Source organism: Cibotium barometz, chromosome 54 (genome assembly GCF_041138505.1).
Source record: "Cibotium barometz isolate CiBa-2024 chromosome 54, ASM4113850v1, whole genome shotgun sequence".
In the NCBI taxonomy this organism is placed as follows: Eukaryota; Viridiplantae; Streptophyta; class Polypodiopsida; order Cyatheales; family Cibotiaceae; genus Cibotium; species Cibotium barometz.
In genome coordinates, this window is record NC_141099.1 from 1606495 (window position 1) to 1625185 (window position 18691).

General features: G+C 43.6%; 1 protein-coding gene across 3 annotated transcripts in view; it reads left to right on the forward strand.

Moving 5' to 3' along the window:
- Nucleotides 1–18691, forward strand: part of GCP4 (GAMMA-TUBULIN COMPLEX PROTEIN 4) — a 155837-nt gene that overhangs the window by 120563 nt on the left and 16583 nt on the right. For all 3 annotated transcript variants that reach the window (XM_086789781.1, XM_086789783.1, XM_086789782.1), the window contains 6 exons: nucleotides 1438–1524; nucleotides 1746–1801; nucleotides 1955–2149; nucleotides 11902–12127; nucleotides 12384–12472; nucleotides 12570–12723. In XM_086789781.1, the coding sequence (XP_086645907.1) occupies nucleotides 1438–1524; nucleotides 1746–1801; nucleotides 1955–2149; nucleotides 11902–12127; nucleotides 12384–12472; nucleotides 12570–12723 (807 nt within the window). The remainder of the gene's footprint in view (nucleotides 1–1437; nucleotides 1525–1745; nucleotides 1802–1954; nucleotides 2150–11901; nucleotides 12128–12383; nucleotides 12473–12569; nucleotides 12724–18691) is intronic.

Genomic DNA, 18691 nt, shown 5'->3' on the forward strand with positions numbered 1-18691 from the left:
ATAGGGCTGTGGTGACATTGGTAGGATGGATGAAGTGGGGCGTGGAATTTGTGGCTACTGTATGGGCTGATTTCGCATATCATAGAGATGTCACACATATGATTCCCGTGTAAGAGGATACGTGGTGAATATGGGTGGTTTTTAAAGAAAGGGGTGAGGAAGCAGACAAATAAAGAGGAGTATAACATTGTTAGACATGAAAGTTTGTTGTGAAGGAACATTGTGGTTGTTTGAGATCGACTATTGCAAGACTTCATAGATTTCGTTCACCCAAATCTACATTGAGTATTTGGGTCACTCCTTTCGTTCACCAGCTAAGCTTGTGCTCTTTTAATTCAGGGGTGGTGGGCCTGGTTCAGTCTTTGGGACACAAGTTTTTCTTCTCCCAGCTCCAAGCATAGTAGAAGCAGTGCCAGTGAATGGCATGACTGCATGGTGGGTGTAACCTCAATGCTCATAAACACCATAGCTTCAGCCATTCCACCTTTGTTTGATACCTCCTGCTTTCCTCCCACCTTCTTGATGGATGATGGTCTTTTCTCCCTGTGATATTTCTCTGGAGTCTGCAGGTCTTTGCACCACAAGACAGCCTCAATCCAATTGTTCTTGCAATTGGGGATGGTGAGCAGCTTGAACTTCTCATAAGATGCCAGAGACGAGGATGTGAAAGCCCACTTGAGGTGGTTCGGATCATTGGCTTCCAAGACTGCACCTGGCATATTGATCCCTCCCTCGTAGAAGTGGTAGAGACCCTGAGCTGTTGCTCTAATACCAATTGCAGTAAGTCCTAGCTATAGAGAAGAGAGGCAACAAAACAAAAAGAGTGAGATTTAGAATGTGTCATGTCTTGGCAAGATTGGGGGGGTAGACAAAATTTGATAAAAAGGTTGATTGGTTTACTTGTAGAAACCTGAGCCTTACAAAAGGGAAAGTAATTGCGTGCTGCCTCCAAAGCTTTTGACACCTTCTCTAGCATGTGTCTATACTATTTATATACACTTTACCTTGCTTCCCTTGAAAGAATTAAATTGTTTTCTCAGATGACTAAAGTCATCAACTTGATTTATTACATATGTATATTTCTGCAATATTTAACTGTACTAAGCATCTCACGATGATGGAAAATAGTAACTCATTTGAATGCATGTCAGAACTATGTGATGATTACAATTTTTGAAAACCTGCTGAGATCTAGCTAGGGCAGTTTGATCAATTACTGAATGCAGAGTACATGATGTGATGTTTGTTTTTGGCCTTAAGCTTTTGAGTTTTTAAATTATGTGTGTAGAAGGACAAGTTCTCTATTATCTTGCACTCTAGATAATATCTGAATTATATTTTAGCTTTTCTAGTGCTCAAAAAGCTGAGGAAGTTTCTAACACAGGTGGCAAGAAAATATTGATTTAGTGTCTCTAATAAAGACATTTGGTGCTCCAGTGTTTCCTGGAGGAGAGCCGATCCTTAATGCGACTGCCTCCGCGTCCAGCCACTGCTGAAGCTGATCTCAAGGTCCCTTTTCAGCAGGTACATATGTTGGTCTCACACTGAAATGGGTTATAACTATTGATACCAAAAGGTATTACATAAAGCACTAAAATCACTGATATTCAAAATATCTGTGGAGCTGCAAGATTGTTATTGGTTCCACATGCATTTTGATGTTTGTATTTAAAAATGCAATATATGAAGATTTATGTTCTGCTGCAAGCAAGCTAAAGAGTTTACTAAAGGTTTAATGTATGCAGGCTGCAGTAAAGACCCTTGGTGATGATGACAAATACTTCTCTAGAGTGTCACTCAGGTATGCATTTCTGGAAGCCTAGTATTAAAGAGTTCTCAATACATGGTCATCTAGTTTTAAAATTTTTTGATGAGTGAAATTTTCATTTTAATCTATGATGTTCTAGTTGTAGGGGGTTCCTTTTTGATTAGTGATTGGTTTCTTTTTTTCCAGAATGCCTTCTTTAGGTAGTGGATCTTTACAAGGGGAGATTTTAAGACGAAGGTCTAGTGCAGATGGGAGCACGGGTCTGTCAGCCAGCTATGGGGATGGTGCAAACAAGATGAATGATGGTTGGGATTCTATCGCCTTGGAGTATAGCATTGATTGGCCTCTGCAACTTCTTTTTACAAAAGACATTTTGTCGAAGTAAGTCAGGTTGCTTCTCAGAATTTGTTGAACTCTGTCAAATTGCTTTCTCATGTGGATTTTGTATCCAAAATCATCAGCTAATGTTACACACTTGAATCTAGATTTAAATCTAGTTTAGAGTACGGATGTTACTTTGCTCCTTTTTTTTTCCCAACTGGCCTTAGGGCCAAGATCCTCCCGTGGGTATCATTTTTCATTGCCCATAGGAGCTTTTTAATCCACCCGCAGGTGATGCCGCCGAGGAAGCACCTTCTGGGGTTTGGAACCCAAGACCTCCTGGTCCTAGACAAGCACCTTTACCACTTGAGCTATCATCTCATTGGCAGATGTTACTCTGCTCTTATGTGATGCTGTAGTGCAAAAGTAGTTTTCCATGTGTGATGAGAACATGTCCATTTTGCTGCTAACTATTTTCGTTTGAAGGGAACTGACTGGAATGGTGCTTAAAATGGGCCTTCACATAAGTATATGGTTGGGCCAAGAGATGAGGCTCAACAAATGAGCTCAAGGGGTTCTTTTTACAGGTAAAAGTGGGAAAACAAGCTGGATGACTTGCAATTTATTTGTTCTTACTTATTTTTTTATCGAAGACTTGAGCGTTGAGTTGCAACGAGTAGAGCCTGTTGATTGTCAAGCTAAGTGTTGCGTCAGAACGTTGAACATTGTTCATTATTTCAGCAATATGTTTAGAAGTTTAAATATTTTCTGTATTTTGAGTGAGTTGCACAATGTTATCTTAGTTTTTCTCTCAAAATGAAATTGCAAATGCACTCACTTAGATGAGAACTCCCCTGTTTTGGCTACTGGACCCAAGGCTGGAGACCACAAATTGTGGTGGTGCCTTGATGGCACCTTTCTACATTTCCTAGTATGACAGCCAATAAGGAGATGATGTTGGATCATCAGCATGTCAATTACTCCACCTATCAGAGCACAATCTTGTTTTGACTATGCACATGGCAAGGGGAAGAGATTCGAAGTTGTTGCTTGCTCCACAGGCTTTCATAAAAGATTCGGAAGGTGAATAATGACACTCAATCCACTTTGTATGGGTCTGTAAATGATCCATACCGGCTGATGCAGGGCCAAGTTATAATAGTAGTAAAAGGTGTTCTCTGCTGGGAGATACTTGGAGAAGAAGACAATGAACTGCCCTTCAAGGAGACATTCAAGTCGATCCTTCTATAAACTCAGTTGAGCGTCATCAGGTCTCCAGATCAGGTAGACAGTGTCATGTCTGAAATCCGGAGATCACTAGAACATGGGCACCCGAGGGGGATTGTTGGGGCTCATAGGGGTATGGGAGCTAGAGGCAGTCATATGAGGAAAAGAGTGCCTCTTCTGACACTACACCAAATCGAAACTGGGGAGGGAGAGCAGACCAGAGGATGGAGAGGAGGGGATAATATTATGAGGAAGAGAGAGAGTGAAAGAGAGAAGGCTAAGGCTTGGTAAAAAGGGTGGGGACGAGTAAAATGGTGAGGACGAGAAGATGGCTGAAGGGAAAAAGCAAGCCCTCAATGGCCTCATTGAACCGTGCCTGCCAGATGTGCCATGCTGGATTGCTGCTGATGAATTCCCACCACTGTGTTGGGGGACCAGGACATCTGACTGAGAAAATGAGAGCTGGTCCCCTGTCCGCGCCTAGTCCGCGCCTAGGACTGCCAAGGGGATGTCGTGACACGTGAAAGCTCTGGAGGGGGGGTCTGCCAGTTGGGGGGGATGGCTGAGTCAATGGTGAGGATTTTTTGCTCGCTACCTCTAATCTCCGCAAGGTCTCTATCCTGAGCCTCCTCAGGAAGCTGGCTGAAGCTGGTCCATTCGCCAAGAGACTAGGTTGGGTCAGAGCTGAGGGGGACCCAGGCTATGTGGACACGTGTGCCCAGAGGGTGGCTGTTGGGCAACCTGAGAGGGGATTCGAGATCAGTGGCTGGCGGAGTCTCTCCTCATGCCAGGCCGGTTGGAGCTGCTGAAAGGCTGGCTTGAGGTAGCCCCAAGCTTATCAAACTGGCTGCAAATTTGTCCTCGAAGACGCTTGTCAAGCCTTGGGATTGCGCCTCTGTGAAGATCCATTGTACACTGGGAGTCCAGGGGGGGCCACCTTGTGAGGGGGGGACCAGGGAGTCCTATCTCCTGCGTGGAGAGAAATCTACTCATCGCCGCCTCCATGAAGAGGAAGAGGGGTGGCATCCTGTCTGACTGATGTAGAGGCCCCCGGAGGCCCCCCTGGATGAGGACCTGACTTTGAGCTGCCGAACATAGAGCGGAGACGCCTCTAATCCATCCTGCTGGAAATTCTATCCTGAGCATGGTGCCCTCGAGAAAAGCCCAATCGACCTTCTCAAAATCCAGAAGAAGAACACCCATGTCCCCCGGTGAAGTCTGGCCAGAGGAGTCGCGTCCCAAAAGGTGAAGATGTTATCCAGGATGCTCCTATCCTGGATGAAGCCGGTTTGGGTTCAATGGATCAGGTCGGGGAGATAAGGCTGTACTCGACGGCTGATGGCTTTGGCGAGAATTTGTAAGCCTTTCCTAAGAGGGTGAGGGTGCGAACTGTCGAATCTTCAAATGGTCACCACCGTCCTTCGGAGTCGAGCAAAACAAACCTGGGAAAAACCCTCTCTGGCATGTGACATGAGGTGAGGATCGTATTGAAGGTGGCCATGAAACCGTCTTCCTTGAGATGCCAACAATGCTAGAAGAGAGACACTGGCAAGCCATCCTCGCCTTGACACTTGCCTCGTGGAAGGGCACGGAGCAAATCACGTTTAAAGAGGGTGGAGACCCCCAGGTGTGACCCCACAAAGACAAAGAAGGAGATCGCTTCTTTGCTCACTAAGCTCCTTCAGAGAGAAGGGGGAGCACAAAAGGGGCTGGAGACCTAGGGGGGGCACCACCTCCTGTGTATGCTGCCAGACTCTCTCTCTCTCGCCGCCTACACCTGAGGGGTGAGGGAATCTCGTGAAAGAAGATTTTTGAGGAGACCTGTGGCTATGGCTTGAACCTGGGGGGGGTTTGTCTCGATGGGACCATCTGGTATCCTCAATCTCTGTACCCCATCTCTGCGATTGTGAACACCTACTGTCTCAAAGAACTCACGGGTGATCGTGCCCCCTACGTGAGTCCAAAAGGAGGTTCTGGCATGGTATCGATACTCCACCCTCCTCTCCTCAATCGATCGAAGCTTTGTGCGGGTTGCCTCCAATTGAGACTCTACCCACGGACTATCTGGGGTGTGCTCATGTAGTCGTTGGAGGGAGGGTAGGCCCCGGTGGAGACTCTTCACTTGCTCTCTGAACCTGGGGAGTCGGTCCTGAGTTGCACTCTGCAACAGGGGTGCTGGGGTGACCACCCAAGTGGGCTATGGCCATTAGTTGGTGTCGGCAACTCGATTTGAATCTCATGCATGACTCATTTTCACCAGTTTGCAAGCAAATCGTCACTTTCTTGCACGCCTAGCTCTGTATCATTTATGCTCTTTGAGGTTTGCTACACCCATCCATTTGCAAAGCTGAGCACATATTTGTGATCGGCACCATTAAAACGTCGTGCTATATTCCTCTGTATCGGCTTTCTGACTACTTTATCAGGGTGGCGTATGGGCGCAAATGTCATCGTCAGGCGGCTGGTTTTGCTGTGTTCGGCCTCTGTGTGTTGCCCCAATCTGCCCATGCTGCCAGACAGCCTTTTTTGAGCTGGTCAAGCCATTCCGGGGGCTGGTTGTGCTTTCTAGGGCTGTTCTAGGTGTCCATAGTGCTTGTTTGCGCATGTGGGCGGAGCCCGTGACCAATCCTTTTAAGTTTACGTGACATAAATTCATCATCAATGTCACCGCTGTGTGAAATTGTGCCCGAGAGTGTCCACTGGTGCCGGTTCTCCATTTCGATCATTCCGGTGTTGTGAGAAGGCAAGCCAGGTGTTAGAATGGGCACATGGGCGGAGGCCTATGACGAGGGAGAGAGGAGGAGGGGGGAGAGGGCGGAGGCCTATGAAGAGGGGGAGAGAAGGGGGGACCATCGGCACTTTCTGACGTGCTTCTTCACCACATGACACGAGGGATGAGAGACATGCGCATGCCAAAGATAGTGGACAGCCAGGTGGACATGCATATGTAGGGCATGCATCTCATACAAAGCATGGTACATTGCCTATAGAATTGTCCCGTGGGGAAACTACACATGGGCTGAGATTTTCCCACTATGCAGGTAATGCACGTTGTCGTGCCATGGCACGTCTATGGTGTGAAACCATGCATATGAGACTATCAAATGCAAATCTAGATGCATGGGATTAAGTGCTATGACGAGTCATTATATGATGCCCATGTACATATGTTCATATTGTAAATGAGGTTCAATAAGACGAGCTGAGGCTGAGTCAGGTCTCGAAGCTTCTGTACATAAGTGTGGCGTGAGATGATGCTCCTAGGGCAGTGTTTCCTAGTATTGTGGGTCTTTCTCGGCGCACTGGTGTTATGGTGGGCATGGGATAGAGAGATGGATATGTTGGTGATGAGGTCCAATCTAAGTGGGCAATATTGACCTTGAAATATCCTAATGAGCATGGTATCGTAACCAACTGGGATGACATGGAAAAGATTTGGGATCATATATTTTTTTTTAATGAGCTTCGAGTTGCTCCTAAAGAGCATCCAGTCTTGCTCACTGAAGCTCCTCTCAATCCAAAGCTAATCGAGAGAGGATGACTCAAATCAAGCTCGCGCCAGCTACGTATGTTGCTATCCTTGTGTGGCGGCCTACGTGGAGATATCCAAATTTAAAAGCTAAATAAAAGGTGGCGCAATGTATTGGCGACGAGGGGAATTTTGAAAAAATAGCTGCAAAAGGGATGGGCGCCGATTTCCTTGCGGGAAAAAGAAGAAAACACCAGAGAAAGGGGGGGGAGCGCATATCAGAGTACAGTATGTGCAGAAATGGAGAAGCAGGGTCGTCATCTACCAGAGAATTTCAAATCAAAACAGTGTCTACTGTTTATAGCTTGTAGGAGCTAGAATTAAAGAGTGATTTGAGTACTATTTAAAGAGATGCTTTTCAGATTATACACGTTCTCTTCATTGCGCAGTCTGCAGCGAAGCGGCTATAGAGATTAGCGAAAAATCAAAGAAAAATTTCGCTTGGTTACTTTCAGATAAGTGGGTTTTTTTATTATTATTTTTGTTTACTATTTCCTACGATTTAGAAAAATCGTATAGCTTATATACCCTTAAAGGTTTTGGAGAATGAGAAGATTTTGGGACTTGGAGAATTGTGGAATAAAAGTATCAAAAATACAATAAGGCTCCTGAAAGTTGGTTTTATTTTCTACTCGATCGGATTTTGGAATGCAAGTCATGGAGTTTTCTAAAATCTCATGAGCATGTTATAGTTATGCCATATGTCATCTTTTGTTTGTGAGCTGTTAGAATTTAAAAGCAGGTTTTTAGGAGATAAAGAGACACCTTGAAATGATGGAATTGGTGTCACTTGATGTATATAATGTAAATGGTCACATGTATGTGGGAAATTTTTGAAGATTATGTTATGCCTACATGTGATTGGTTTGAGGGATTTGGAAAAAGGAGTCAGTAAATCTATGCTTGGAACGGGACATGCACTTGATACACAATTTATGTGCAATCATTAGGCTGAATTCGGGAATGTAATGAGGTGAATTGGCACATGTTTATGTCATCAAAAATGGAGATGTCTTATGCTCCTTGGAGAGTTATGTGTTTGAGTTTCCTTGTGGGAATCAGAAGCTACTCTCACAGCTAGAAGTCTCGTACTTTCCCAGCGACATCGCCCACGTCACGACAACGTGATAACAACTCTAGCTCATAATACCCATGCCAAAGAATACTCTGATGAGTATGGTGATGCAAGGAAAGAAGTTTCTATGCATGCAGGAAAGCCATTGTCTCCTAGCCCACTAACTCGGAGAGCACATGTCCCCGTGTCTCCAGTTGCATATGAGGCTTCTGTAGCAAGAGAAACCATGAAGATGATGGGCACTATGTCAAGAAGCTCAAGGAATTCAAGGGCGGGGACAAGTCGGTTAAGTTTGAAACATATCATGGTGAGTATGATGCAAGCAAGGTAATGGCTTTTATTGCAGAATTTGACATTGCCTTTAGTGGTGAAGACTTCATGGAGATGTCCAAGATAAGACATGTGAGCATGTTCTTGACGGGCATGGCTCCGAAAAGCTTTCCCCGGATCCTATCATTACTTGGGATGAGTTTAAGGAGCGGTTTTATGCCCAATTCTTGCTTCCTAATGCAGTAAAGAAGATTGTAAAAAGTGGGAGAGCATTGATCAAAAGGAGGATGAATTGGTACAAGCATGTGTCAAAGTTTTAAAAGATTCTCTTGGAGGTATCACCTTTTATGCATATTAGTGATCAAGAGAAGAAAAGAAAGTTTGAGTCCGGCTTACAACTTGTCTATCAATGGGGGTTGGAACTTCATCCAAATCAAACTTTGCAACAGCTCATAGCCTTTGCTCTTTCCACCGCGAAACTAGAACAAAAGATTTAGCAATCCAATAAGGATGGACATGGTAACAAGGGAAAAGATAGGGCTGTCTAAAACTTGCAAAAAGGTGGACAGCCACCTAAATGGGTCTCAAAAGAGGCCAAACATGAAAATATTTCTTCCAAAGACAACCCCACCAAAAGGCAAAAGTTTGCAGTCACACTGGAGCAAAGGGATCAATATGTTAAGGACGGAAAGTGCTTTGCATGTGGGAGCAAAGACCATATGTTTAGAGAATGTCCTCTCCTCAACGGAAGAAGAATGAAAACCACAAGCAAAGACCATATGTTTAGGGAATGTCCTCAATGGAAAAAAAATGAAAACAACAAGAACCCTAAAGTGAATGTGCATGCAATTCCTAATGTGCAAGGGAATACTAGTGATGAAGGCAATGAAGGGGTGGTATGCAAAGCTTGGGGACAAATCAAGGATGAGCCCGCTCTCTTTGTGTTTGATGGTTGTGTAATGGATAACTTCATCCCCGTGCAAATGGCCGCTGCTTTGGGCATTGATGTAGGGGACTTAGGACCCCAAATTAAGGCTAAAGCCACCTTTGTGGGCAAAGAGGTGCAAGTTACACCTATCATAGGAAAGCTTCTCAGTTGCACTATTGAATGGATGCAATGTGTTGCTTGGCAAACCATGGCACCATTGTGTTGATCCGCGCAAGGATTACAAGACAAATATAATTTCTTTTATGCATAAAGGCCGCATGCATGTTATTGATGCCAGCAATGAGGGAGACTCTATTCCCATTGTATCCCACATACAGATTAATAAAGCAATGAAAAAGAGTCTTTCTCCGTACTTGGGTTTTGTTCATGATTATGTTGAGCATAGTGATGTGCATGTGGATACTCTCTCTCAAGAGAGGCTGAATTTTCTTGCTGAATTTAAAGATTGCTTTGCCGACACTTTGCTTGGGGGTTTTTGTCTCAAAGGTCCGAGGATCATTGCATTGACTTGGTTCGAGGAAGTTCACCTAATAGACCCACCTACCGTGTGAGTTGTGCGCAACAAGAGGAGATAATGAAGCAACTAAATGGAAAGGTTTGATTCAACCAAGCTCGCCATTCTTCTCCCCCCTACTCCTCATACAAAATAAGGATGGGTCTTGCCGCATGTGTGTTGACTACTGGGCATTAAACAAGCTTACTATCAAGAATCGTTTTCCGATTCCACACATAGATGACATTCTTGATAAGCTTGATGGGTCGGCATGCTTTAGCCACATTGATTTGAAGAGTGGATATCACTAGGTGCGTGTGGTACAACAAGATGTTCGTAAGGTGGCATTCTAGACAGCTTTTGGACCTTATAAGTACTTAGTCATGCCATACGGTCTCACGAATGCCCCGGCTACATTGAATAGAATGATGGATCGCATTTTCTGTGAGCATCGAAAATTCACAAGTATGTTCTTTGATGATATCTTGGTGTTCTCCAAGAGTGAGGATGAACATAGAGCTGGTTTGACCATAGTTTTTAGAGAGCTTTGCAAGCATAAGCTCTTTATAAATGGCAGAAAGAATGAATTTTGCCTTTTGGAAATACACTAGTTGGGCACACTGTATCCAAGATGGTGAACGAATGGATCCCGCAACTTGATTGTGTTGAAGAACCGAACCATGCTTCCAATGCCAACCACCCCAATGTACATGTGCCATTTAGGAGATCCAAAATTCCCTGATGATCAAGTCATGTCAAAGAACCTCTGGGGGGGGTCGGCCATTCCGGTCCAGTGTGCTGTCTCTCTCTCATTATGTTGCTTCCTTTGTTGATGTGTGAATGTGAATGGTTTGTAAAATTTGTCATTTTGTTAATCTATTGTTTAATCGTGGAGTAAAATTCCTTAAACACCCTACCCGGGTTAAAGCTGGGCACACGCCTCTGTCATCCGACAACGAGATATATAGAATGGTCCACTTATTCGGTTCACCCTACTAATATAGCCACTATAGACTAATAGAGAGCTATAGCTTATGGGATAACTCTAATTATATCCTAGCCCATGTAATTAGGCTGTCTAATCTTCAGGGTCCCTTAACCCAAGATTAGGCCAGTTAACCTTGTGGTTAGCATTAGGCACGCACTAACAACAAGACAATCAAAGGGGCAGACCAAGAAAGGGTGAGTTTGTGTGTGTATGTGTGTGTGTGTGTGTGTGTGTGTGTGTGTGTGTGTGTGTGTGTGTAAAGTGGAGATCTAAACAAGGCTTAAAGGTGGTGGCGTGATGTGCTCTCACGTATTTGGAAAAGTAATCTCCGTCTTAAGCCAAAGGTCTTTCTATGGAGATGTGTGGTGGGAGCATTGCTGGTTGGGGTTCTCTTAGCCTGTAGGTGCATTGCATCACTGGCTTGTAGAAGATGCTCTTGAACATAGGAAACAGTCCCCCACATGCAATGGTTTTGCCCCCCTTCTCGTCAGATCCTCGACAATCAGATTTCCAGGTCAAAGATTCGGTTGAGACTTCTGGTAGTTTTCCACAGTTTCACCACCATTACTAGATTATACACCCTTTCTTACTTGGATGAGATTCTAGGCTCTATGGACCATCTACACGGCCCGGAATCATCTTCTCTTTCATACTGCTGATTTCTCTTGCTTCACTTACGGAGATCTCTTCTTCTGTCTCTTCAAGATTGCCATGATCTTGGAAAGCTTCCTTACAATCAGTTAGAGGTGTTTTATCATTGTTTCTGAGTAGTGTGTGTCTTGCACTGAGACAAACTCCTTTGTACATTTAATTAATAAATAGAACAGTGCTTTCACCAAAAGAAGAAGAAGTGTGTAAAGTGGAGATCTTCATGCAGTGTGCTTGGAGTCCTGGACTCTATGTATTAAAGTAGGCTTATTCATAACAAGTTTTCTTGTTCTTTATCATGTGGTCTGCACTTTGTTGCATTTGGAGTGGAATTCAGGGTGAATTCAGTTCAGCAGAAGCTAGACAGTGTTTCTGAACTGTAGGGTGACAACTGCTGTCTTTCCCCAACTCTGAATGGAGTTTTCTGGCACCATCAAATTCATCTTTGCGCCACCAGTAACTTTATATGCGGGAGTTGTTAACTTTTTATTGTCTTGAGTGGCCTTACCAGCAGCGATAACATTTCCATTTTGGATAACTCTAGAACACTGTACTATCCAATATTATTAACAGGAGGACCATTTTTCAACAAGATGTGGAAAAAATAACAGGTTATTTTCCTTTTCCTTCCAGATATTGTAGAGTTTTTCAATACTTGCTGCGGCTGAAACGGATACAGCTGGAACTCGAGAAGTCATGGGCAGAGGCAATGCAGCAGGATCGAGCAGACTCTGCTAAGCAGCGCAAGGATCTGGTAAACGGAGTCACTGCTACACAGCGCCAGCAACAACGAATGCCAATGTGGCGAATTCGGCAGCACATGACATATCTTATCACCAACCTACAGTTCTACATCCAGGTTCTCTACAATATGAGATGAGAAATTTCCGAGAAACATAATAATTTTTTAAACATTATCCAAGTTCCTTGAGCATTATGTCATGAAATTTTGAATTAATGTCAAGGAATTTTTGTAAGTGTGCAGTTAGTTATCTCCAATTTCTTGCTCTATTAACTTTCTGACAAGAAGATAATTATGCTACATATTGGCATACTGAAGCTAATTTGAAATCCTTACTTTCAAAATTCTGATGGTTTAAGTTATTTCTTTATAGGTTGACGTGATTGAGTCACAGTGGAATCTTCTACAAGAAAGGGTTGAAGCATCTAAAGATTTCACTGAGCTTGTTAGGTTTCATCAAGAGTAAGTTGCTTTTTCTTAGTATATGGAGCAGAAAATGGTTTTGGACCTGATATAAATTGGTGAGTTAACGTTTTTTTTGGTCACATTTGTTTTGCAGGTATTTGTCTGCCTTAATATCCCAATCGTTTTTGGACATTGGATCGGTATCAAGGATACTGGACAGCATAATCAAGCTTTGCCTCCGACTGTGCCATTTAATTGAGAATCAGGATGGGACCCCAAATTCTGTGGATCTGGATCAGATTTCTGAGGTTAGGATGAAGCTTTTTTTTTTTCAATATTTCGTGTTTTTAAGCCAATGGCCTATAAAGGTCAAAGACAAGAATGAGAGCTGGAGCTCTCCCTCTCCTTATGCAGCGTGCCCCCTCCCCCCTCAACTCCCCTTCCCCTTTTCTTCCCTCGCCCTCGTGCGCAGCCCTCCCCCAGCCCTGCTTACCTCCTCTGTCTCTTACTGTCCCCTGTACCCTCGTCTCCTGGTTGCGCACCTGCCTGGCCCCGTCGGCCAGCCTCCAGGTTGCTTCTTTCCGCCCCCGGTGACTAGCCACCTCAGCCCTTTATTCCGCCTTTCTCTGGTTCCATGCACAGCCCTGCTCCCCAATCAAGCTTTGAGACTAGGCGTTCGGCTTTTTGCACACATTGGGTAACCTCGGGATCCCAGAAGCCATCGACGAGACTTGGTCGATTGCTTGGATGGAGCTTGAGGCCTTTGAGGCAAAGGCCCAAGAGTTACATTTTCTCATCTCATCTTCATTTCTGAGAGGGCGATCTTGAAGTACATCCACACAGTGAGGGTGTTCAACTACGTGAGGCCCTGTCTCATGCGTGGATCTACTCGTCAATGAGAATTTGAGCTCACCTCGAACAGATCATGGCTATTCGCTTCTAAACCCGCCCCGAAAACCTCGTGTGCTCAGAAGAGGCCTCCAAGGGCTTGCAACCACTTCTCGTAACCATGCTGATCGCCTCTTGGAATGTCCATGGTTTGGGCAGCGCCTACAACTCTCACCATTTGGTCCCTTCCCCAGTCTTGACCAGTGTTTCACACACTGAGCGAAACCAAGGTGTGAACTGGGATTTTCGATAGAAGAAAGCTAGAGCATTTTATTGGCATGGTTTGGCCTGAAAGATAGCCATATAGCATGAGCAACATGGGATTTTATTCAATAAAGCGACTTATAATGTTTATAAGTCGGTGTGTTCGCACATCATTAAAGACGGGCTGGACATATTATTATTTTGGGCATGGACAAAGAGGAACATTAAACCAGTTAGACTCTTCATGCTATGAAGATGCGAGGATGAACTCCTCTAAGGAAGATAGCATGACAAGTAGAGGGTGGTGCACATCAAATACATACAACATTGATCAACTTCTCAAAAATTTCAAGAATGTAGTCAAGGGCAAGAAATCAAAGAAGATATAAGAGAATACTAAGAAGGATGGGGATGCTAGTGGGGACAAAGGTATGAAGGCAGGTGATGAGGAAAGTCAGAAGTCAGGGACAGCTGGGGATTCAACATAGGAAGGAGGGGCAAGAAAAGAGCAATAAGATACAAGGGTGGAAGAAGCAAGATCATCGCATGCCATGGTTATGTATCAACCGTCATCACATGAAGTGGATTTTAAAGCAATCCAGAAGAAGTTGAAGAAGAAGGATGTATGCATGATAGGATTAATGGAGTATGGTTAATTGTTTCCATTTGTCCTCGATTACGAGGTGATGATTCGTGTATTTAATTGTTTCCACGCTCTTAGTCAATATGTATACATAGGACTTTGATAGTAAATTACGTAAATGAACTTGTACAAAGCTTTGCAATGATGTCAAAAACATTGGACACATGTGCATACCTCATACCTTTCCATGAGGAAAAGGGATCAAAAACTCCTATGCTTAAGCATGAGGTGAAGAAGGAGGAACTAAAGGAACACAAATATTGGATTCTTGCTCTGCTGGGAAAACATTCTATATATACTACAGAAGGATTCTTGAAGAATTGTGGAGGAGTGGCTGCAGCCTTTGGTAGATGAAGTTTTCGTTGTTGGAATGGTGCATCAAGATGGATGTTTATCTCGAGAGATTTTGGTCCCTTGTTTTTTGTCCTGAGGGGAACTAGGGAGTGGTTTGCATTTGCATCAGTAGCCAACTTGTTACCTACTTGGTAGATTTAGGCACCATCATTTTTGATAGTGCCTAGAAGGTGTTGCTCTCGGTTAAGGAGGACCACGTTGGCCTCCTCAATATTTACACTCCAAATGGGGTAAGAGACTGGAGGAACTTTTGAATACAGGTGCACTAGGGCCTTCCATATGCGGATCATTGGTGCATGTTTTTTTTTTTTTGGGTGTTCGGGGGGGACTTCAACATGATTGAGGTTTTGAAGGACCGTACGGGTTGTAGTTTCGATGCCACAACATGGGTGGAATTGCATTTTGATGAAGGGCGAGAACGCTTTACACTTACTCAAGTTTGGCCAGCCACCTCTTCATTCGTAGTTCTCTAGATTAGATCCCTATGTGCATGTCTTGAACCTAGCCTGCGTAAACCATTTTTTGTGGAGAGTGGTCATGTGATATGGGCAGTACATTGGGAATTCTTTTTTTTTTCCAGGAAGGAGACTTGTATTAAGTATGAAAAATTTTTACAAAATGGAGATTTCACACCAAGCTATTAAATTTGATTTTATGCATAAAAAGATTTTTTTTTAAATAAAAGTGCTATTCCCATTGAAGTTGATTTTTATGCATAAATAGATGCATAAAAGGATTTTTTTTAATAAAAGTGTTATTCCCATTGAAGTTGATTTTTATTCATAAATAGATGCATAAAGAATTTTTATATCAAGATTAGAATTCTCTTAAATTCTATGAGTATTTGATAAATGAATAATTAAATACTCTAAGAGAGAAATTTCTATCGTTTTATATTCACACGGATTGTAAAAAGAAAAATCAGGAAATCTATTGAGATCGAAATATTCAGATAAACGATTAATTTATTCCTTATTGGAATTCGTAACTATTTTAGAAATTAGTTAAGTGAATATTCAAAGAAAGAAATTCAGTAAAATACCAAACTCTTTCGTCAGTTTCGAGGAAAGAAGGTGTGATCAGTTTAGAAAAATACATTCAAAACTTCCGCCAAATCTGAAACTAAGTTTGAGACCCTTTGAATTGATTTGTGGATCAAGGTTATAGAATTCGAGGATATCTGGTATGAAATTCAGAATTTCGATCAAGAAATTTTGGGGATACTGATTCAAGAAATACCCCTTGTATTAAAAAGAAAATCAAATTGAAAACTTGTATAAAGGGCCTCATCCATTTGATCCCCAAGGAAGGGGGTGATAGACTCGAGGTGCGATAGTTGTACCCCATTACCCTCCTTGGTACTGCTTACTAAATCCTCTCTAACATGATTAGTCTTCAGTCCAACTCCCTGACCTTATCCATGGCACCCAGATAGGTTTCATTTGGGTAGGAGCATCCTTGATAACATCTTCACTTTTTGAGAGTGGATTACCTCAACATAGATGCGAGGTTGTTCTAGACTTCTAGAAGGCCTACATCGAAATGAATGGAGGGCACCATGTTGTAAACGTCCCTTGGACTTGGGGGCTCTTGGTCAACTTGTTATGGTCTGGGAGAGAGAGCCATGTTGCTAGGCCAAGGTGTTCTGGATAGTTATTGTCCAACCCCTCATTAAAGGGGGTCTGGGCATCTTTAATCCAATGCTTCATAGTAGAGTCCTCTTGAGCAAGTTGATTGTCTATGGCCTCCCGCCTAGGGAGAGCCATGAAGGATTTCTTACTTGCCCGCCTCTTGGCCTGAACCAGTGGTGGCCCATGGCCTCCTACACAAGGTGGCTCTTCTAGGTAGCCCCGCCCGGCAAACTTAGTACCTTTTGAGGATAAGTTCGCGGCCAGCCACCCTCTTGCAACAAGGAGCGCCACTGTTACCCTTGATGTGGAATCCCTAGGCCACTTCCTTGGTGCCCAATTTCACATCTCATTGGACGTATTAGCTTTGGTCAGACCAAACGATGGGCTTTTGGTTGTGCATTCATAAGTATCCTCTCCCCTTGTACTACAGAAGAGACCAGGAGGCCTCAGTAGGTACAAAACTTAGCCTCAACATCAACTTTTCCATTCCGAAAAATTGGGATGAACCACTCTATGGGACCCATCTCCAAGGATGACTTCGGTGGATTGTCTGGGGCAGGACGGACCTCCACTTGAGATGGTTGATCTTGAGATAAATTATCGAAACGGTTCTATGACACGATCATTTCGTTCTCGGGCTATAACCAAGTGGAAATAGACCCGAACAATCAACATAAGACTACATTTACCACAGAGTGGGGCACTTATGCATAGAGAGTCTTGCCATTCGGCCTATCCAACGCCCGAGGCACTTTCCAAAGACTTATGTACACAGCGTAGAAGGAATACCTTAGAGAGTGAGAGTTCCTTGAGGTTTTCATGGATGATCTTTGCGTCAATTCCAAATGGAAAGCACATCTCTTGTGCCCGAGAAAGGTACTAGAAAGATACAGATTCTACAGAATATCCCTTAGCTCACTCAAATGCCAATTCTGGGTGAGGCATGGAGTAATACTTGGCCACATTGTTTCTGAACATGGCATCTCTACTGAGGACATCAAAGTGAAGCTAATTCTTGAGCTTCCACCACCCAGTATCTTTAAGGGCATCCAACATTTCATGGGACATATAGGATACTACAGAAGATTTATAATCGTGTAGGTCGACATACCAAGACCCTTGTACAAGCTACTTGTCATCTTTTAGTAGACGGATGAGTGTCAAAAAGCCTATGACACTCTCAAGAAGGCCTTAGTAAGGCCACCAATCCCAAGATCTCCCAACTGGATATTATTTTCGATGTGCACATAGATGCGGCAGCTTTCGCAATTGGCTGTGTTTTCGCACAACGAGGAGAGCATACTATGGATTTTCCAGTTAACTTTGCCAGCCGCGAGTTGAACGATGTTGAACAAAACTACACTACCACGGAAAGGTAAGGACTCTCAATGGCCTATGCTATAAAGAAGTACCGCCATTAGCTATTGGCAAACAAATTCGTATTTTTCGTAGACCATCAAGCGCTTCTCTACTTGGTCAATAAGCCTTGCGCCATGAGAAGAATAACCCAATGGCTCGTGATCCTTCTAAAGTTTGATTTCATGGTGACCGTGTGGAAAGGCTCGTAGCGTGTGCATGCTGACCACTTGTCGCACATCCCCAATGGAGAACTGTCGGTTGGAGTGGAGGATAAACAACTGTGACAAAATGCCCTTACACCTTGTAGTGTCTCTATAACCATTTGAGAAATGGAGCATTTACTTTGTCGAACTGATTAGTCCAGCAGCTCGAGAAACTTAAGTGCAATTTATCATCACTGCTATACGGACAACTATACCAAATGGGTTGAGGCATGTGCTACCACAAAGGCTGATGCCAGGGCAACAACTAAATCCCTTTACGAGAATATAATTAGTTGATTTGTGTGTCCACTTGAACTAGTAAGCGACAGAGGAACCCACTTCATCAATGATGTAATCAAGTTCTTGCTTAGCGAATTCATGGTAGTGCATCACAAATCCTCAGCCTACTACCCCCAAGCCAATGCCCAAGCTAAGAGCACCAATAAGATTATCTGTGCTATCCTGACCAAGATTGTGAAAGCCTCACGCAATGAGTGAGAACAAAAGTTACCAGCTGCTCTTTGGACTTACAAAACGGCCTACAAGGTGTCTCCACATGACACCTTTCAACTTGACATACGGAACACATGCCGTCATGCCCATGGAATTCTGAGTACCAAGCTGAAGAATTGCCGTCAAGGAAAGGCTAACAAGAAGTGTATTGATCAACCGATTGTTCGAATTCAAACGCTTGGAAGAAGCCAAATTGCGCACCATCAAGGGAATGATAGTCGAAAAGTGGCCAAGGAATGGTTCGATGAAAAGCTCAGACAAAGATATCGAAGTCGGAGACATGGCTCTTATGTAGAGCACGAAAAACCAACAGCACAAGCTAGGGATGGGAGCGTTTCTTGTGTGCGAACTCACCCCGCAAGGATCAACACTCATCGTCTTCAATAGTAGCAAACTTAGACACTACTATGGCCCTTTAACTAACTGTGCATGCCTTGAAGGCCATTCATGAAAAGAAAGAAGAGAAAATAAATGAGACACA